General features: G+C 42.1%; 1 protein-coding gene across 15 annotated transcripts in view; it reads right to left on the bottom strand.

Annotated features, from left to right (window-relative positions):
• CARMIL1 (capping protein regulator and myosin 1 linker 1) overlaps window positions 1-2,397 on the bottom strand; it is a 340,308-nt gene extending 337,911 nt beyond the window's left edge. For 13 of the 15 annotated variants that reach the window (XM_009450613.5, XM_054686631.2, XM_054686635.2 and 10 more), the window contains exon 1: window positions 1,925-2,372. In XM_009450613.5, coding sequence (XP_009448888.2) covers window positions 1,925-1,964 — 40 coding nt within the window. In that variant the 5' untranslated portion in view covers window positions 1,965-2,372. Of the gene's footprint in view, window positions 1-1,924 lie in introns of all 15 variants that reach the window. The other 2 variants (XM_003311043.6, XM_530908.8) reach the window with 1 other exon arrangement.
• Between the last annotated feature and the right edge of the window lie 19,581 nt (window positions 2,398-21,978).

Genomic DNA, 21,978 nt, shown 5'->3' with positions numbered 1-21,978 from the left:
CATTTTGAATTGATCAGAGCAGAACTCTTGTGAGCACTTGAATTTAGAGGTAAGCAGGTGCAGGTATTTATTCTATCCCAGCCTAACTTGACCACTGAAAGGCCCAGAAAAATCATATCGGGCATAATATGTCACTCTGTTGAAAGAGATAGGCAATACTTAATAAAAACAAAAATTCCATTTCAAGATAAAGGTCAAACTCAACTTTTAAAATATACAAACTATTCCTTTTGAGAACCATGAATAGAAACCCAGACACCTTATTTCCACTCTACCCTTCACTCTTTCTCTTGGGCCTAAGTAATTACCTACACTTTCCATTTCCAGACTTAAGGACAACTCCTTATATAAAGTAAAAATCTGCCACTCACTTTAGCCATCCTTATCCCCTGACCAGCCAGGCAAGCCCTGCCCTACACTCATTCTCAGGACCTCTGGAGGCGTCTTCAGAGCCTCTGGCGTTTGCTTGGGGTGTTGGAAAGCTCGCAGCCTCCCAGAACCGGATGGGTCACTCACTCCAGCAAAAGATGCAGACTCCACAGGGTTGGGGAGAGAGAAGAGGACCTGCTGGGATCATGATGAGAGGTGCGTGTGTGTGTGTGTGTGTGTGTGCGCGCGCGCGCACACACACACGCGCGTGCGTCTGTGAATAATTTCATACTGTAAATTCTGGTAAAAGATTAGGTTTGTCTGTAATTCAGCAGAAGTAGGGGCTTCCATACAAACCTAGCAACAGCCTCTCTACATCAAGTTTTACCTGCCGAGTTAACAGTCACCAACGAAAGGGCATACACAAATTCCTCCAAAGTATTATTAGCTAAAAGGAACAACAGAGGGGCAAATTCCACACATGGAGATCAACGGGTGCTCAGAACTTCCTCTTGTTGTCAGCGCCGATTAAACATCATCTTTGTGAGCTGTAGGCTGTGTAGTGTGCCAAGAATGGTACAGTAGGGAATATAGGTCACTAGGGCTCAAAACACATCTGTACACAGACGCACATACCTTGTTACAGTATAACATGCTACACACATATACATGCTTAAACGCTAGGTTTTCAGAACACTCTCCCATCCTATTTCAGCTCTGCCATTTTAACCCTCCAGATAATTAAGTTAAACCCCAAGACTTAACCAGCCCCGCCCCCACCACCACCAAAAAAAAAAAAAAAACCTCAAGGTACTCAAACAATGGGTCACCTTGCACAGGGTAACACACACGGGTTCCCTAAGAGATCCCCTATAGGGAGAATCGGTAGGTTAATCATTATTAAAATAAGGCTTTTATCATTAACCCTCTATTTCCTGGCCCGAGTCTGCGTCAGCCCTGTAACCCTTTCGCTCCCAGCTGGCTACACCAAGCCACACCTTGCCAAGCCCAGTCATTTTACCAGACTAGCGCCCACTCCCCCAAGTCTGCGTGTCAGAAGATCATCTCCCGCGGGGCATTTTCAGGAAGGCGCCTGACACGTGCCGGAGACGACCTACTGTGCGCTCGCCACCTGTCCTTCCAATAGGCTTTCCCGGACTTTCCCGAGTTTGGGGCAGTGGGCTGGGAGCTGTAAAGGGCTCCCCTCGCTTGCAGAACTCCCAAGTCTAAGGTGGCCCGCCCCCTTCTTTCGCCAACCTGGATCCCCGCTTCTGGGCAAGAGGAGGTGCCCAGGGCTCACAGTCGAGACCCTCCTCCCACCCACCTCCCGAGGACTCCCGATTCCTCCCCGAAGCCTTCCCTCTCTGCACTTGGCTCTAGAGGCGGTCGGATGGGAACAAACTTCCCGGCACCCCCAGTGACCCTGCCCAACACCACTCTGCCCTAAGGGGCGCCAAGACTTCTCGAGACCTGCGGGAAAGCAGAGGTGGGAAGGGAGATAGAGGTGAGGAGTACGCAGAGGAAGGTGCAAAACCAACAACCGCGTGAATCTTACCTATCAACTCCCTGGGAACGTCAGAGCTCTCCTCGGTCATGGTTGCCCTGTAGGTGTGGGGGTTATTGCAGGTCCAACTCTGATTTATGGTCCCCTGCCCTTCCCCGAACTCCTCAATTTTTTTAGAGAGGCAGATGCAGCTTGCAAATGGAAGTGGGCAAGAAAAGGGGGGGCGGAGACAGAATTTTGCCGCGCGCCCCCCGCCCCACCAAAAAAAAAAAAGAGTTGCAAATGCGAGGCGGATTTGCTGCTGCTGCTGCTGCTACATGACGCCTCCTCGCAGTTCCCGGCGGCTGAATAAGGAGCGGACCGGATTACAAGCGGGCGCGGGGCGCGGGGCGCGGGGCGGCTGTGGCGCCTGCTCCTCCTCCCGGCTCGCTGGTCCCCGGCGGGGCTTGGGCCGGCGTAGCTCCCGCCCAGCCTCCGCGCCGCACCTACAGCCCTAGGTGAAAGCGGAAGGCGTGGGAGAGGGCGGGGAGAGCGGCGCGGGGCGGGGGGAGTAGGTTTTCCTCGCGCTCCTGCCGGGCTCCGGCTGGGCGGGGGCAGCTCCGGCCCTCCTCCTTCTCCTCCTTCTCCTTCTCCTCTTCCTCCTGCGTTTCCTCCTCACCTCGCGAGAGCCGGCCTCGCACCGGTGCGAGGCCGGCCTCCGGTGCCCGAGCGCTGGGTCCCCGGCGTAGGTCGCACCCCCAGGAGAGACGCTGTGCGGTGCTGCGGTGGCGGTGGCGGCGGCGGGCACCGCGCCCCTCCTCGCAGCCTCCCTCCCAAACCGCAAAAGCCCTGCGTCTGGAGAGGGGGCGAGCGGGCTCGCGAGAGAGCCCGGGAGCCATCTGCTGGCTGCGAGGGAGGAGAGCCGGATGAGCCGGGCTTTCCAATTCCTTGTCCCCACTCCGGGGCGGGCCAGGGGACCCAGAAGACGGGAGACTGCAGATTCTGCAGACCCGTCTACACGGAAGCTGGTTCTTTTTGGGACCCTCTTACGCACTTTTTCTTTTTCAACCCTCCCGGTGACATGTCACTTCATCATCGCTATTCTTCATTTCTGATGAGCTAGACGAACCCTGTGAACACTAATCATACCATGAGAAGACACTTTGTGTGTGTTCAGCCGGTGCTCTGCAGCCGCAGTTCGCTATCTCAGACATTCCCGTTGAGAGCGCCTTGGAAAATGCCTTTCACTCGGAAAAGTCTCTTTTATCCTCGGGGCATATTCGGGAAGCTGAGCTTTAATCACTGGAGCCTATGTAAGCCTGCGGATAGGTCTGATCCTACCTGGGCCCAAACTCCCTATGACTTCCCTGAGCTCCATCCCCAGAGGTTCAACTTCAGGGCCAAGAATACTTTGTGCCTCAATCGCTGCTTTTTAGCCTAGGGCTAGGAATGTCCCAGACTGTCTAATCAGGTTCTGCTTTTAAAGGACAGAAAAGGAGGAAAGGAAAGGGAATCCGTGCACTTGGCAATCTAATTTTAAACACTGCTGTTGACCTTGGACCCCTTAGAATCATCTTCAGCCCCACAGCCAGGCCTTACCACTAAGGATTTGCCAACCTGGCCCCTTCCCACCCTCCTTAACCTCTCCCACTCCCTTCTCTATTACAACCAGACTCACTGTTTGCTTCCTCCTTCCTCTTAAGGTTATCTGATTCTTATCTATGTTTTCAAACCCATCCCAATGGTCTACCTTCTTTGTGAATATTTTCCAGGGATTTTCAGATTACTGTGATCCCTAAGCCTCTACAATATGTATTGCCTGAAACACACTTTTCTAAACCCAACCATATGGTGTCGTGTTTCATTGCTTGTATATTTGTCTGGTTTTACTATCTAACTCTTGCATTGTCCCCTGAGTTTGGATTTTTTCTGCCCAACTAGACTGTAGGTGAGTTGAAAGTGGGAATTTATCTTAGACTTTTAAACTTCTTCAACAGCCTAGTTCAAAATAGGTGTTCAATAAACATTTGTTAACTGATTTTAGAGCTTTGGACCTCAGGCCTCCAACCATTTGTTTCAAAAGTGGGCAATTTCTTTAAGCTAGACATTTCCTTAATGCATTAAATATATTTTTTCTGCAGTAAATGGAAATTAACATCTCAAACTGTCTTTCATTCAACCTGGTGTGTTAAAGAGGACTTTTCTGGCACATACCAATGAAGTTTCAGAAATGCCCTGAAGTTTCCAAACCATGTGATAACTTGTGAAAATAAGAACAAAAGTTTGTCTTTTTTTTTTTTTTTTTCCTGTGGCCTGGGTGATGGAAAGAATAAAGGGAAGGCTGTATGGCAGTTCTGTAATTCAGTACTCTTTGGCTTCTTTTAAAGGAAGCTGGGGTTTCAATAAAAGAATCATTTTCACTGCAACAGGATCCTGATTGGCTCCTGCATCTCTGAAGAAGTGAATTCAAATGAATCTCCTATCACAACACTGAAAAATGACTGACTGATTTTGGAAATCAAAGTCATTTACTTCTCGGTTGCAAAACTCAAATATGTTTCAGAATAGCAAGCAGAGAACTCCAAGGAGCACTGTTTATAAAGCTGCAAACCCAACAAGCAGTAAACATCCCTAGCACCGTAAAACCATGGTGCCAGCTTGGAGAATGCAGTTTGCATTCTGAAATGTGTGCTTGTTTACTGAATCGGCCTGCCCCTTCTACTGCTACTGCTGCAAAAACAAACTTTTCTCACTGCATCACCCCAACTTCCTCAAATTCATCCCTGTTTATATAGTCTTGAATAAACGAGTGATCAAACCACTACATGAAACTGATTGCATTACATATGTGATTAGCCATAGCTTCATCTAAGTAAGTATTTACATGTGGCTGTGTTTAAGCCATACAACTAGTACTGATAATCTGAAAGCTGTTAGTAAGATAAAACTTTTTCAGAGAATCCCTACTGCATTTGAATCTGTAAAATGTTTAACATTTAACATATAGTGAGTGGCAACATTATTTTGAAAAGGAAGATGGAGAAGAGTGTAATTTGAAAAGCATGGCAAGGCCAGGTGCAGTGGCTCACATTTGTAATTCCAAATGCTTTGGGATGCCGAAGTGGGTGGATTGCTTGAGCCCAGGAGTTTGGGACAGACCAGACTGGGCAACATAGTGAAACCCCATCTCTTTTGAAACATACAGTGAGTGGCAACATTATTTTGAAAACTTATCCATGGATTTTTATTTTTAATTCTAAGCATATATTCACATCTATATAGTACATTTTGTAATGCATTATGGTCAGAAAACACTCTGAGTAAAAAAGTTTGCAGAAAATAGTGTCCCTAAAATGACATAACATACTATCATTAGAACCATATCATGTAGTGATTAAACCCATGGAGATAAAGCAAACAAAAAAGTTAAGAAGAAATCAGCACTCTAACAAAAAAAAAAATCACAAACTTACATAGGTCAGTTTCTGATCTCATCTACTGCATTAAGAACTGGTTTTAAAATGGAAAGGTATTCAGAAATGTGGGAACCACCAGCATTTTACTCCCCAAGTAATGATTTTAAGATTACCTTCCACCCCCAGTAACCACTGGGGAAGGGGCCTTCTTAAGAAAGTGTATTTTTCAACTTGATTAATAAAGATCTTTCAGGAGGGTAGGCAATGTGAACTAAGCTTGCAAACACCTCTAAGAAAACTTAGTTTATCTCTGACTAGAAGACGGTGGAAGGTAAATGGCCATTAAACAATAATCCTTTAAAGTATTTACAAATGAAATTATATGAGACCTGAGATTTGCTTGAAAATAGCCCATGGGGATGGTGGGGGGTGGAGAGTATTGAGTAGGGATATAGACGAAATCAGAGTGACCCTGTGTTGATTTTTGTTGCAGCTGGATATCAGATCCATGGGAAGGCATTGCTTTCACTTTTGTATGTGTTTGCAATGTTTCATAACAATAATAAAACAGAACGAATCCTTAACACATGACTGAACAAAAAAGAGGAAAATCAACTCAGTCATTAGTTCAGAACACATCTGTTTGAATGTGCCATAATTAGAGCTCCCAGTTTTACAATGGTTTTCCAACTTCAGAACACTTGAACACTTCAATAGATAATGTGTTGTCTTGATTCAAAGAAACATTTTCTTATGTTAAAGTTAATGAAATCTGAATGCTTTATAATTGGTATAGACGGTTAAAATCATGCTTCTCACACCCCATCCCCAACACAAATGCAAAATATATTATGAAATCCACGATTCATCTGACAATAAGTGACCTATGACAAGTGAGGAAATAAGGGTTTGACATATCTGAGCTACCCAGTGACTCCTTGGGTAAAAAGTATAATTACTATATCTTTATCACAATGAGGAAATAAGTTCACATTTGTGGAGTGACTTGCCCAGAGTCACAGCCTTAAGGGTCAAAGATTGAACTCAGAATTTGAGATTTCCAGGTAAATGTTCATTTTACTATAGTTGTTGTTGTTGTTGTTGTTTTGAGACAGGGTCTTGCTTGGTCACCCAGGCTGGAGTGCAGTGGCGCGTGATCTTGGCTCACTCCAACCTCCGCCTCCTGGGTTCAAGTGATTCTCTTGCCTCAGCCTCCCAAGGAGAGTAGCTGGGACTATAGGTGTGTGCCACCACATGGGGCTAATTTTTGTATTTTTAGTAGAGATGGAGTTTCACCATGTTGGCCAGGCTGGTCTCAAACTCCTGACCTCAAGTGATCCGCCAGCCTCGGCCTCCCAAAGTGCTGGGATTACAGGTGTGAGCCACGACACCCAACCCATTTTACTATAGTTTTTATGCTACTCTACAGGCTCCTAGGCTAGGTTCCCTGGGAAGCATACAGGTGACCAGGGCTTGGCCCCACTCACCTACAAGGAGCTCCTTCTCTAGGAGGATGATCAAGATGAGCTTCGATTGCCCTGCAACTAGCCCAGTGCCAGCCACATAGTAGGTGAGGGAACACTCCTTCAGAAGGCTCAACTGAGCCAAGCCCTTTTATAAAATAATAAATACAAAATGTGCTAGATGTCAAAATGCGTTCAGTAAGTGCTATAGAAATTCGTAGGAGGGGGAGAGAGGAAGCAATAAAATGTGGAAAGGTTCTTATATAAATTGACTCAGCAAATATGAGTTGAGCACTTACTATTTGCCAGAGGTTGTAATGGTAAATTATGTGGCTGCTTCATGCAGCCCTCATGGAGCAGTCTAGAGGAGAAAGAGAGCAAGACCAAGACCAAAAAAAAAAAAAAAAAAAAGCAACATCTTTTATAACTTAATCTTGGAAATGACATACCATCACTTCTGTTCTATTTTACTGGTCACATGGATCAACCCAGGTCAATGGAGGAAGGTGACACACAAGAATGTGAATACCAAGAGTTGGGAATCATTGAGGACCATCTTAGAGACTGGCTAAAGCAGAGAGAGAGAGAGAGAGAGAGAGAGAATGGCTAATGGCTAATGTAGAGAAAGTAAAGGATCAATGATTAGAGTAGCTGGGAATCAGGAAGGTAAGATATCAAGTTGGGAAGTTAAGTAAAAAATAATTCAAGAAGGGAGAAAGGGTTAACAGTGTCCTGTGCTGCTACAAAGTCAAATTTGATAAGGAATAATAATGCATACTTGAACTTAGTAATAAAGGAGGTATTGTTTTCTGTGGAAAGATACATTTTAGTAAAATGACAGAGAAGATAAAGTACAATGGGTTGAAGCATGATGAAGAGATGGAAAAGATGAAGGGAAAAAGGGAATACATATGACTCTAGAATTTTGAGGGTGACAAAAAGGAGAGAAGTAGCCAAAGGCCTACATAGAAGACTTTCTGTTAACCCTCGAAGATTTAATACTTATATTTATTTCTGCCACTTTCCAATGAGAGGAGAAGAATAAAACATGCATCAAGTCTCTAATGTAGATTATAGACTTTAATAATGTTGTATCAATATTATTACTAGCCCATTACTTGTAACAAATGTACCACACTGATGCAAAACAATAATAGGGGACACCGCTGGGATAGGAAGCATATGGAAACTCTCTGTGCTTTCTGCTCGATTTTTCTGTAGACCTAAAACTATTCTTAAAAAAGAAGACTGCTCTTCCTCTCAGTCCCAAATTGAACTCAATTTGGAAAAGGCGAGTCCGGGCTCAAAATGGAGGCACATGATCCAAAGGAACCAGAGCACTTGAGAAAACTGTTTACTGTGTTCTCAGCTTTGAAAATACAGACGATAGTTTGAGAAATGGCGCATACTCACAGGCTGTGTGATAATGAGAGACTCCCAAACAACACATTCCAGAGGCTTTGGTTTTGTGACTTACTCTCGTGTTAAAGAGGTGGATACAGCGACTTGTCCTCAACCACACAAGGCTGACAGGTGTGTACTGGAACCAAAGAGAGCTGTTTCTAGAGAGGATTCTATAAGGCCTGGTGCCCATCTAACCATGAAGAAAATCTTTGTTTGTGATATCAAGGAAGATAGAGAAGAATGTAATTTGAAGAGCATGGCAAGGCCAGGTGCAGTGGCTCACGTTTGTAATTCCAAATGCTTTGGGAGGCCGAAGTGGGTGGATTGCTTGAGCCCAGGAGTTTGGGACAGACCAGACTGGGCAATATAGTGAAACCCCGTCTCTACAAAAAAATGCAAAAATTAGCCGCGCATAGTGGCACGTGCCTGTGGTCCCAGCTACTTGGGAGGCTGAGATGGGAGGATTACTTGAGCCTGGGAGGTAGAGGGTGCAGTGAGCCAAGATTGCACGACTACATTCCAGCCTGGGTGACAGAGAGAGACCCTGTCTCAAAAAAAGAAAAGAAGGAAAGAGAGAGAGAGAGAGAGGAAAGAAAAGTATGGCACTATTTAAACCATAGATGTTATGGAAGGCAGGCAGAGTGGAAAAAAGAGGGGATTTGCTTTTTTAAAATTTACTTTTATTTATTTTTTATTTCGAGACAGGATCTCACTTTATCACCCAGGCTGGAGTGCAGTGGCCTGATCATAGCTCACTCAACCTCATGGGCTCAAGCAATCATCCCACCTCAGCCTCCCAAGTAGCTGGGAGCAAAGACATGTGCCATTACACCCAGCTGATTTTTAAATTTTTTATAGAGATGGGGTCTCCTTATGTGGCTCAGGCTGGTCTCAAACTCCCTGGATCAAGCGATCCTCCCACCTTGGCCCCTAAAGTGCTTGGGAGGCATGAGCCACTGCACCTGGCTTTGCCATAACTTTTTAGGATCATAATACAGTTGATAAAGTTGTAATTGTCACAGAGGAAAATTTGGAGGCGGTGGAGGTAATTTTGGCTGTGGTGAAAACTTTGGTGGAAGAGGAGGCTATGATGGAGGTGCTGGAAGCAGAGGTAGTTGCAGAGGAGGTGATGGTGAGTATAATGGATTTGGAAGTGATGGTGGCAACTATGGTGGTGGTCCTGGCTATAGTAAAATAGGGGGCTATGGTGGTGGTGGACCAGGACATGAAAACCAAGGTGATGGATATGGTGGCAATGGTGGAGGATGTGATGGTTGCAATGAAGGAGGAAATTTTGACAGTGGTAACTATGGTGGTGGTGGGAAGTATAGTGATTTTCGAAATTATAGTGGACAACAGCAATCAAATTATGGACCCATGAAAGGAGACTTTCTGGGTGGAAGAAGCTCGGGCAGTCCCTATGGTGGTGATTATGGATCTGGTGGTAAAAGTGGTGGATATAATAGCAGAAGGTTCTAAAAAACAGCAAAAAAGGGCTTCAGTTCCTAGCAGGAGTTAAAATGAGGGGTTACCAGGAAAGCAGCAGGTTACTTTGAGACAGTCGTCTCAAATGCATTAGAAGAACTGGAAAAATCTGCCATAAAAGGAACAATTATCCATAGTTAGAAAAGTTACTGCAGCTTAAATAGGAAACCCTTCTTTTTCAGGACTGTCATAGCCACAGTTTGCAAAAAATACAGCTATTGATTAATGCAATGTAGTGTCAATTAGATGTACATTCCTGAAGTCTTTTATCTCTTGTAACTTTTTTTTTTCTTTTCGTTACATCAGGTATATGGCCCTGTAAATTGTGATAGTAGTACCAGGAATAAAGAATTAAAGAGTTTTTAACTTTTCAAAAAAAAGAAGCCTAATAATTTATATAAAAATGCATAAAGCAGCTGGGTGCAGTGGCTTATGCCTGTAATCCCAGCACTTTGGGAGGCAGAGGCAGGTGGATCACAAGGTCAGGAGTTCAAGACCTGCCTGGCCAAGATGGTGAAACCCCCTCTCTACTAAAAATACAAAAAAAAAAAAATTAGCTGGGCATGGTGGTGGGCACCTGTAATCCCAGCTACTCTGGAGGCTGAGGCAGAGAATTGCTTGAACCCGGGAGACAGAGATTGCAGTGAGCCGAGATCATGCCACTGCACTCCAGCCTGGGTGACAGAGGGAGACTCCATCTCAAAAAAAAAAAAAAAAGAAGCATAAAGCCACAAGGACAAAGAAAATAGGACATAGTAACAAACAAGAAAATTCAACATTTTGGATCTGAGAAAGCTAATAGATGCATGGTAGCTGACTTAGCAGACAAGTGAAAGATAAACTCTAACCCTCCGGGGAGAGAGTGAATAAAAAGCAAGTTAATTTCTATAGCAGAATCCAAGAAAAATCTCAGGAACTAGATACATAAGTTATCTCTAAATGCGGAAGTACAGAATGAAGGAGGATTGGTACAGATTTTAAAAGCTCTAGACACTCCATAGATTGCCTCCCCTACCTCACACAGCCAGTCTATGCACCCCCTGCACAGCTGCCTCAGATGGGAAATTAACTCTTTGGAGAGGTTAAACCAAAAAAGACCTAGTCTTGGAACAGCAGAGGGTGAAAGTGAGAAGCCATACCATATGGAAAGGGAAATATTCCTAAATATAAACCCCTCAAAAATTCATTCTCTGTTTAGTTATCAGAAGTCTAGCAGCAAGGCTTATAATTCCAGTCAGAGAATTGGAGAATTCCTCTCCTATATTATTAATCATCTTTAAATGAAAAACCTATGAGATACTGACCTACAGGGACTGGCCAGTGAATAGGTCAAGTCCCCACCTGTCCCCCTCAATTGAGACCCACCATTTGACAAAGCCTGCCCATTCATGTAAAGCTTCAGATCAGCTTTGTTATGCCTCACTGTAAATACAGACATCAAAGGCACACTGACATTTGAGGAAAGCCTCTACCATGAAAGCCAGAGACCAAAACAAACAAACCCCAACAAGGGACATAGAAGAGCATGGAAGTAAAAGAAAACTTCAAAAATCTGTAGTGAGGGAAATTCTGCCTCTGGCTGCAATGGAATAACAAGGATTGGACATTCTCTCCCACAAAAACTCAGAAAAATATGCAGAACGTAAAAAGCTTTTATTTTTCAAACATTGGACATCAGGTAGGACAAGATTTAATCACTAAAAGAAGTTGAAACAAACAAGGTGATCACTATGATTGCCCCTGATATCTTCCTGGAAATAACCAGACTGTGGATGCAAAGAGGGGGATCCTAAACAGAGTCTATTGAGTCAAGCAGATGTAGGGATCAGAGAGGCCAAGGGGGCTGAATGTTACGAGGTAGAGTTCTAGGGATGAGGGAGCTGTGCTGAAAAGAGCTCCAGAAATCTGCACAGGGGTCTCTTTGAGTCTTCGCTGTGTATGTGGCCAGACAGGCATAAGGTGAAACTCCACAAGGGCAGGCAAAAACCACTGGAGAATTGTAAGGTGAACTACTTCTAGAGCTCACACAGGGCAGAGAGATATTTGAGTTCTGACCAGTCCAAGTGGGAAGTCATCTGTTCTCATTCTGGGCATCTGGTGGAGACTTTGAGAAGCTGGGAAAAGAAGAGAAAATAAAATCCAAAGTAAATAGAAGAAAGAAAATAATACAGGTCATAGCAGAAATCAATGAAATTGAAATTGGACCCATAACTTTTTAAAATTAGTAAAACTTAATCTGGGTCTTTGCAAAAAAATTTATTAAATTTTATGCAACACTTGGTGGACTGATCAAGACAAAAAGATAGAAGACACAAATGACCAATATTAGGAATGAGAGGGGGACATGATTACAAATATTAAAAGGGATAATATTGGAGATATTATGAAGAACATTATGCCAATAAATTTTACAGGTTAAATGAAACCTACACATCCCTTGAAAGATAAAAATGTCAAAAGTGACTCAAGAAGAAATAGAAAAAATCTGAAAAGCCCTAAATCTACAAAAGAAATTTGAATTTCAAAATAAAAACCATCCCATAAAGAAAAGGAAAAACAGTCACATCAATTATCTCTTTACACACACAAACAACCATAAGGCAAAATTCAACACCCATTCAAAATAAAAACTCTCATTAACTAGGATAGAGGAGAATTTCCTCAAATTAATAAATTGAATCTATGGAAAACCTATAACTAATGTTATATTTACTGGTGAAAGCATTTAGTCCCCCTTATGCTTCCCTCCTTAAATCAGAACCAAGACAAGAGTATCTACTCTTCCTATTTATACTCAATATTATGCTAGAAGTCTTAGCAATTCTAATAAGGAGTAAGAAATGAAAGACATAATGGGAAGAAAGGAAGAAAAGCCTGTCTTATTTGAAGATGGCATGACTGTATACATAGAAAATCCTAAGCAGGCCAGGCATGGTGGCTCACGCCTGTAATCCCAGAACTTTGGGAAGCCGAGGAGGGCGGATCACGAGGTCAGGAGATGGAGACCATCCTGGCTAACACGGTGAAACCCCGTCTCTACTAAAAATACAAAAAATTAGCTGGGCGTGGTGGCGGGTGCCTGTAGTTCCAGCTACTCAGGAGGCTGAGGCAGGAGAATGGCATGAACTCGGGAGGTGGAGCTTGCAGTGAGCCGAGTGCACTCCAGCCTGGGCGAGAGAGCGAGACTCTGTCTCAAAAAAAAAAAAGAAAAGAAAAGAAAAAAGAAAATCCTAAGCAAACTACCAAAAAAGCTACTAGAAATAATAAATGAGTCTAGCAAAGTTGTAGGACACAGGACAATACACAATGAATTGGATTTTCACATACCAGCAATGAAAAATTAGTATTTACAATGACATCAAAGTATTTAATAAGTGGGGATGAATTTAATAAAATAGATGCAAGACATGTACAGTGAAAGCTACAAAACATTGCTAAGACAATGTAATGAGGAGTAAATAATTATACAATATATCAATTTCCATGGGTTGGAAGACTCAGTCAATATGGTTATCAATTCTTAAATTGAACTACAGACATTAATGAAGTCCCAGTAAAAATATAAGGAGGATTTTCTGTGGAAATTAACAAGATAATTCTAAAATTCATATGAAAATCCAAAGGATCCAGCCTGGGTAACATGGTTGGACCCCTTCTCCACCAAAAAAAAAATTAAAAAAAAAAAAAAGCAGGCATGGTGGTGTGCACCTGTAGTCCCAGCTACTCAGGAGACTAAGGTGGGAGGATTGCTTGAGCCCAGGAGGTTGAGACTACATTGAGCCAGGATCATGTTGTTGCACTTCAGCCTGGGTGACAGAGTAAGACCATGTCTCAAAAACAAATAAACATTGTATTAGTGAGAGGTGTCAAATTGTTAAAAGAAAAAAAAGAAAAGAAAAACAAACAAATAAAAGAATAGAAAATCCAAAGGAGTTAAAATAGTCAAAGCAATTTTGAAGAACAAAGTTATAGAACTTATACTACCTAAATTTGAGACTTACTATAAAGCTATTACAATTAAGATATATGATATTGGGGTGGGGCACAGTGGCTCACACCTGTAATTCTAACTAACTTTGGGAGGTGCTAACTTTGGGAGGCTGAGCTCGGTAGGAGGATCGCTTGAGTCCAGGAGTTTGAGATCAGCTAGGGCAACATAGTGAGACCCCATCTCTATAAAATAAAAAAAAAAGATAGTGACATTGGCATTTTATTGTATGTATGTATGTATTGAGACAGGGTCTTACTCTATCACCCAGGCTACAGTACGGGGATGCCTTCATAGCTCACTGCAGCCTCCTGGGTTCAAGTGATCCTCCTGCTTCAGGCTCCCAAGTAGCAAAAACCACAGGTGTGTGCTACCACGCCTGGCTAATGATTTTTATTTTTATTATTTTTAGAGACAAGGTCTCACTGTGTTGCCCAGGCTGGTCTCAAATTCCTGGCCTCAAGTGATCCTTCTACCTCAGCTTCCCAAAGTGTAGGGATTTATAGGTGTGAGCCACTGTGCCCAGCAAGAGAATAGATTTATAAATCAGCAGAACAGAATAGAAAGTACAGAAATAGTCCCACACATACTTGATCTATTGATTTTTTACAAAGGTACCAAGGTAATTCAATGAGAAGGAATAGTCTCTTCAATAAATGGTGCTGAAGTAACTGATTATCCATATGGAAAACAATGATCTTTGACCTTTGCCTCATGCCATAACAAATATTAACTCTAAATGAATCAAAAGCTATACGTAAAGGTTAAAGCTGTAGATCTTTTAGATAGCAACATGGTAGAAAGTCTTCACAGTTTGGGGTACACAAAATTTTCTTGGATTGCATTCATAAAGCACAAGTCATAAAATAAAAATAAACTGATAAATTGAACTCCATCAAAATTAAAAACTGCTGCCCCTTGAATTACACTGTTAAGAAAAGGTAAAAGGAACACATTTTCTCAATAACATATTTGACAAAGGATGGTATGTGGAATATACAAATAATTCTTATGACTCAATGATAACAATGAGCAAAACATTTAGACAGGCATTTCACCAAAGAAAATATACAGATGACCAATGAGAATATGAGAAGGGGCTCAATACCATTAATCATCATAGAAATGCTAATTAAAATCGTATTGAGTTTGAAAGGCTGAGGTGAGCAGATCACTTGAGCCCAGGAGTTCCAGACCAGCCTGGGCAACATGGCCAAATCCCATCTCTACAAAAAATTAAAAACTTAGCCAGGTGTGGTGTTGCTTACCTGTAGTTTCAGCTATTTGGGAGGCTGAGGTGGGAGGATTGCTTGCGCCTGGGTGGCAGAGGTTGCAGTGAGCCAAGATTGCTCCACTGCACTCCAGCCTGGACGACAGAGCGAGACCATGTCTCAAAAAAAAAAAAAAAAAATTAGCTGGGTATGGTGGTGTGTGCTTGGGGTCCTAGCTACTTGGGAGACTGAGGCAGAAGGATGGGTTAAGCCCAAGAGTATGAGGCTGCAGTGAGCTATGATTAGGCCACTGCACTCCAGTTTAGGTGACAGAGGAGAGCGTGTCCCAAAATAAAACAATCAAACAACAACAAAAAAACTAAACCATATTGAGGTACCACCACATCCACCAGAATGGCTAAAATTTATAAGGCTGACAATATTAAGTGTTGGAGAAGATGTGGAGTAACGGGAACTCCCATGCAATTGACGGTAGGAATGTAAAATAATACAATTACTTTGGAAATATGTTGGCAGTTTCTTACAAAGTTAAGCAGATAATTAACATACAACTTTGCTATTTGCCTCTATATATTTACCTAAGTGAAATAAAAAACATATGTTCCCACCAAGACTTATGTATGAATGTTTATAGCACTTTTATTTGTAATAGCCAAAAACTAGACTGAAGCAAAATGCACACAGCAGATAAATGGATACACAGGTTTAGCATATTCATACATTAAAATAAATACTCGGTGGGGCATGGTGGCTCACACCTGTAATCCCAGCACTTGGGGAGCCTGAGGTGAGCAAATCACTTTAGCCCAGGAGTTCAAGACCAACCTGGGGAACATGGAAAAACCCTGTGTCTGCAAAAAATAAAAAAAAAATTAGGCCAGGCGTGGGGGCTTACACCTGTAATCCCAGCACTTTGGGAGGCCGAGGCAGGCGGATCACGAGGTCGGGAGATCAAGACCATCCTGGCTAACAAGGTGAAACCCCGTCTCTACTAAAAATACAAAAAATTATCCAGGTGTGATGGTGGGTACCTGTAGTCCCAGCTACTCGGGAGGCTGAGGCAGGAGAATGGTGTGAACCTGGGAGGCAGAGCTTGCAGTGAGCCAAGATGGCACCACTGCACTCCAGCCTGGGCTACAGAGCAAGACTCCGTCTCAAAAAAAAAAAAAAAAATTTGCTGGGCATGGTGGTGTGTGCCTGTAGTCCTAGCTACCTGGGAAGCTAAGATGGAAGACTCACCTGAGTCCAGAAGGTCGAGACTACAGTGAGCCATGATCCCACCACTGTACTCCTGCCTGGGTGACAGAGTGAGATCTTGTCTCAAAAAAATAAATAAAATAAAATAAAATAAAATAGAGAGAAACACTCAGCAATAAAACGAAATGAACTAATATTATATATGGCAATATGGATGAATCTCAAAAACATTATGCTAAGAAAAAGAAATCTAGACACAAAAGAGTGTGTACTTGTGGTAACAGGAGGCATACATTTGTCTAACCTCAGATTCCATGGGGATTCTATTTTTGGAAATCAGAAAAGATAAAATAACTCTCAGAATGATATATATATTACTAGAAATGTTTATTTCTGTAGGTTATTGGGAAGAATCTGCTTTGTACCTCATTCAGGATGTTGACAGAATTTAGTTCCTTGTGATTATGGAACTGAAATCTCTGTTTCCTTGCTGGCTGTCACTCAGGGCCCATTCTCAGCTCCGAGGGCCAGCTTACTTTCCTTGGCATGTGGCCCCTTTCCATTTTCAAAGTGAGCAAAGCTAGAATCTCTCTTGCATCAAACTCCTCTCATGCTTCTAACGTCTTTCACCAGAAAGAGACTTGTCCTTTTTAAGGACTCACCTGGACTGGTCAGGACCACCAAGTATAGTCTCTCTTTCTCTCTTTTTTTTTTTTTTTTTTTTGAGGCAGGGTCTCACTGTGGTTGCCCAGGCTGGAGTGCGGTGGCACAATATTGGCTCACTGCAGCCTCAACCTCCCAGGCTCAAGTGATTCTCCTGTCTCAGCCTCCTGAGTAGCTGGGATTACAGGTGCACACCACCATGCGTGGCTAACATTTTTGTATTTTTAGTAGAGACAGGGTTTCACTACATTGCTCAGGCTGGTCTCAAACTCCTGGACTCAAGCAATCTGCCTGCCTTGGCTTCCCAGAGTGCGGGATTGCAGGCGTGAGCCACTGCACCTGGCTAGTCTCTCTCTCTCTCTCTCTCTCTCTCTATTTATTTATTTATTTATTTATTTATTTATTTAACTTTAAGTACTGGGATACATGTGCAGAACGTGCAGGTTTGTTACATAGGTATACAAGTGCCATGGTTGTTTGCTGTACCCATCAACCTGTCATCTAGGCTTTAAGCCCTGCATGCATTAGGTTAATGCTCTCTCTCCCTTTCCCCCTCACCCTAGTCCCTCTTTCTTAAAGTCATCTATACTACATATAACACAACCTAATAACGAAAGATCCCATCATATTTACAGGTCCCTTCCATGCTCTAGGGGAGGGAATATACCACAATCTGCTACCACAATAAAGTTGGCATAAAACATAGAAAAAATTAAGAGAAATTTCAGCAAATCATTGTATTGTGGATGCTGAATGATGGGCTATACATGTTTTTGTTTAGTTTTACTAACTTTGGTGTGTATGTGTGTGTGTGTGTTGTATTTTTAGCATATTGATCAATCACAAAAAGAATACTAAACTACTTTTATTAGTGAATGTACTTATTTTTCACATTTCTTTTCTATTTTTATTAATATCTATATACTCAGGATTAACCTTTGTTGTTTGCTTCTGTCCTCTGGAACCTGATATCTGGGGCAATTTCAAAAAGTAATTTCTGAAGTGGGGGCAATAAATAAGTCAACCTAAAAAGAGAAAATAGCAGTTTGAGAAATCTTTCCAAATTTTCTGTTTTAAAAATCTGGCCACATAAGAAGTAAAAATAATAATAGCCATGAATGATGCTAAGCCACTGACACATTTCATCAGCATTGCTTATCTCCTATTTTCCCATTGTTCAATGTTGTCACATGAATTGTCATAAAAATGAGATTATTATTGTTCAGTTGCTCATTAGTTCAGGCTGTGGAGATCTCCTAAAAAGGATAACTTGTCTTTTGAGACCTCCCTATTTGTTACCAGAGAAAAGTGTGGGATGTTTTGGATTGCAAATGGAAAGTTTTCCTCTTTAACTGAACTCTTGAGATTGTAGTGAAATCATCCATGTCCTGAAGCATCATAATCGTTCCCATATGGATGAATTCATTCAATAAACAGTTATATTTGCATATATAGATTATCCCTAGAAATAGTTTGTCTCTGTTTTGGGAATCTTTGCTGTTCAAACAGCTCTCAAGGGTATATAAGAGGATTTTACTTCTCTTACCCACCTCCCCATTACGACTCAGTTCCCTAGCGTTTTCCTCCAAATATTTTTAAGAAGTGAGGTAAGCTGGCTCTGAGGCTTCTAAATTCTGAATTCTGGCTCATTTTAACTGAGTCATTCCGGAGGTCCTAGCCTTGAAACAACTTCTCTTTTGTTCCAATAAACAATAAGCTTAAGAAAAAAAGTTAACTGTCTAATAGCCCCATGATTCCCTTGGCTATCTAGCTAGAAACTCTGTTTGCAAATCTGCTACATCTTTGATGAATAGGAAATTTACAAATAATTCACAATTATGTTGAGTTAGCGCAGGTAGGGAGTTATCAGACAGTCAAAATACTTTAAAAGTGACCTGTTGGAAAAGTAGTAATTTAAAAACCTGCTCAGATTTTTGCTTTCTTTCTAGTGATTACCTTAAGATTGTATTGCACCCTTTGTTATCTTTTTAGATATTTAGATTTTCTTTTCCTTTATTGCTGATATTGTTATTGCTCTATGAAGCAATACAACTTTTAGCCATCTGCTTCTCTTCCTCTTTTGGATAATTGACATTTTGTCAAATGGCAAAAAAACAGTATCAACCATACTAAGTAATAACTAGCGTTTATTAACCCTTCCTTCATGTTGAAGATAAGGCACTTCAAGTGTTTTATCTCATGTAACTCTCAAGACAACTTAAGAGGTAGGTGCTTTTATTATCTCTAGTATTTAAATAGGGAAGCTTCACTCCAGACGGGTTAGATAACTGTCCCTAAGTCACACATTGACACCACAGAGTAGTTCTGATGATAGGTTGTGGTGCTTCTACACATTCCCAATCTAAAATGCCAGTAAAGAAATGACTGCTACTGCCATCTGCTGGTAACTAGCAGAGTTGCTAGCTACTTTTGCTCATGCTGCAATTAAAAATCTGTACAAATTAGTGTTTGCAATGAGAGCTCTCTTCTGACACACATTGGTGTCTCATGATGCCATCTATCATGCTAGTGTTTAGAACAATCCCTGACACACCATAAGCACTCAATGTTTATGGAATGAACAAATGGAGATCCCAGGAGAGTTTTTGTTGGTAAAACTTCTCAAGTTGTCCTGAAAGAACACAGAAGCTGTCTCCACACAAAGCAGTGATGGTATCTTTCTTTCTTTCTTTCTTTCATTTCTTTCTTTCTTTTCTTTCTTTCTGTCTTTTCTTTTCTTTCTTTCTTTCTTTTCTCTTCTTTCTTTCTTTCTCTCTCTCTCTCTCCTTCCTTCCTTCCTTCCTTCCTTCTTTTTTTCTTGAGATGGAGCTCTGTTTCCCAGGCTGGAGTGAAGTGGTGCGATCTTGGCTCATTGCAACCTCCACCTCCTGGGTTCAAGCAATTCTTCTGTCTCAACCTCCCGAGTAGCTGGAATTACAGGTGTCTGCCACCACACCCGGCTAAGTTTTGTATTTTTAATAGAGACGGGGTTTCACCATGTTGGGCAGGCTGGTCTCGAACTCCTGACCTCAGGTGATCCGCCCAACTCAGCCTCCCAAAGTGTTGGGATTACAGGCATGAGCCACCACGCATGACCTATGATGCTGTTTTTCAAGTGTTTACTTCATTCACTGTGCTGCCTCTGCATTTACAATATCCTTTGAATTTCCTTGTTATAACCTAGTTTATAAGTGGAGTCTCACTCATGTTTAAATCTAACTTTATCAGTTACATCATATAGGTTTTAGAAGGAATCCTAGTTTCAGAACTGACAAAGACCTGAAAAATCCTGGCTAGTGTTTCCCAAGCCCTGTTTCAAAAGATGATTTTTAAAAAGTGTTTAATAGACAAATAAGTTTCAGAAACAGTACATTAGATATATTTCCCTTGTTTTCTTTCTTTCTTTCTTTCTTTTTTCACTGTAGAACTTCTCAGAGTATTGAGGCAGGAGAATGGCGTGAACCCGGGAGGCGGAGCTTGCAGTGAGCCGAGATTGCGCCACTGCACTCCAGCCTGGGCGACAGTGAGACTCCGTCTCAAAAAAAAAAAAAAAAAAGAACTTCTCCGAGTATTAGAAATCTTTGAGAAGGGTTATACATAAAACCGTATTTGGCAGCTTGGGCTGCCATAAAAAAGTATCATGGGCTAGGGTCTTAAACAAGAAAAATTAATTTTCTTACAGTCTGGAGGCTGGAAGTTCAAGATCAAGGTGCTGACTTGTTAGGTTTCCAGTGAAGGCTCTCTTCCTGGCTTGCACATACCTGCCTTCTTGTTTCGTCTTCACAGGGTCTTTCCTTGGAGGATGATATTGGAGAGAGTGAGAGGTGCTCTTCTTATGTCTCTTCTATTAATGACACTAATCCAATTGGATCAGTTCTGCACCCTTATGACCTAATTCAACCTTAAATACTTCCTTAGAGGCCCCATCTCCGAATACAGCCACACAGGAGGTGAAGGCTTCAAAATATGAATCTGGGGGGACACAAACATTCAGTCCACTTACAAATAGGACTTGATCACAGATTCTTTCTCATTTAGCTCCTATTAACATCCTAAAAGACATTAGTGTTTTGTGGAACTCACTTGGAAATTTCTAATATACCAAACTCCAGTTACTACAGATGGAGTCCAGTGAGAATAATTTTCCTAATATCATACAGCTAGTTATTGGCAAAGCTAGAACTCTCATTTTAAGTGTTGTTTTCATGATATCATGCTTGTTCTATTTTATTTCTCCATATGAAAATAAACACTAGTACTGCCTTTGCAGAACTTTACAGTTATAAAGGGGATGTGAACTAACATTTATTGAGTGCTACTATGTGACTTTTCTACCCTCCCCCATGCTAAATGGGTTAAACATTCCAGAATTTATGACTGTTGCATTTCACATCATGATTTAATAAATGCTTGAATGACAGCCTCTATGGGATGAGTCAGTGAGAGTCTGCCCTGAGAGATACATCTTGCTGATTTTCTATGTGTCAGGCACAAATAAAATGTTTTTTTTCTTTTTTTTCTGAGACAGAGTCTCACTCTGTTGCTCAGGCTGGAGTGGGGTGGCACTATCTTGGTTCACTGCAATCTCCACCTCTTGGGTTCAAGCAATTCTCCTGCCTCAGCCTCTCAAGTAGCTGGGACCACAGGCACCAGCCACCACACCTGGCTAATTTTTTGTGTGTTTTTAGTAGAGATGGGGTTTCACTGTGTTGATCAGGCTGGTCTTGAATTCCTGACCTCCTGATCCGCCCGCTTCGGTCTCCCAAAGTGCTCGGATTACAGGCATGAGCCACCGCACCCGGCGGCCTTTTTTCTATCTTTCTTTCTTTTCTTTTCTTTTTTTTTTTTTTTTTTGAGAGGGAGTCTCACTCTCTCGCCCAGGCTGGAGTGCAGTGGCCCAATCTCAGCTCACTGCAAGCTCCACCTCCTGCGTTCATGCCATTCTCCTGCCTCAGCCTCCCAAGTAGCTGGGACTACAGGCCCTGTTTGTATTTTTAGTAGACACGGGATTTCACCGCGTTAGCCAGGATGGTCTGGATCTCCGGACCTCATGATCCGCCCGCCTCGGCCTCCCATAGTGTTGGGATTACAGGCGTGAGCCACCGCGCCCGGCCGGGTTTTTTTCTTTTTTAAAAAAATTTTAATCTTTTAAAAACCTTTAAACTGACAAATAATAATTGTACATATTCATGGGGGTATATAGTATTGTTTTGAAACATAATGTATGGTGATCAGATCAGGGTAATTAGCATATCCATCATCTGAAACAATGGTCATT

This window comes from Pan troglodytes, chromosome 5 (genome assembly GCF_028858775.2).
Source record: "Pan troglodytes isolate AG18354 chromosome 5, NHGRI_mPanTro3-v2.0_pri, whole genome shotgun sequence".
NCBI lineage: Eukaryota > Metazoa > Chordata > Mammalia > Primates > Hominidae > Pan > Pan troglodytes.
The sequence above is the reverse complement of the archived record's forward strand: the minus strand, read 5'-3'. Positions and strand labels throughout refer to the sequence as shown.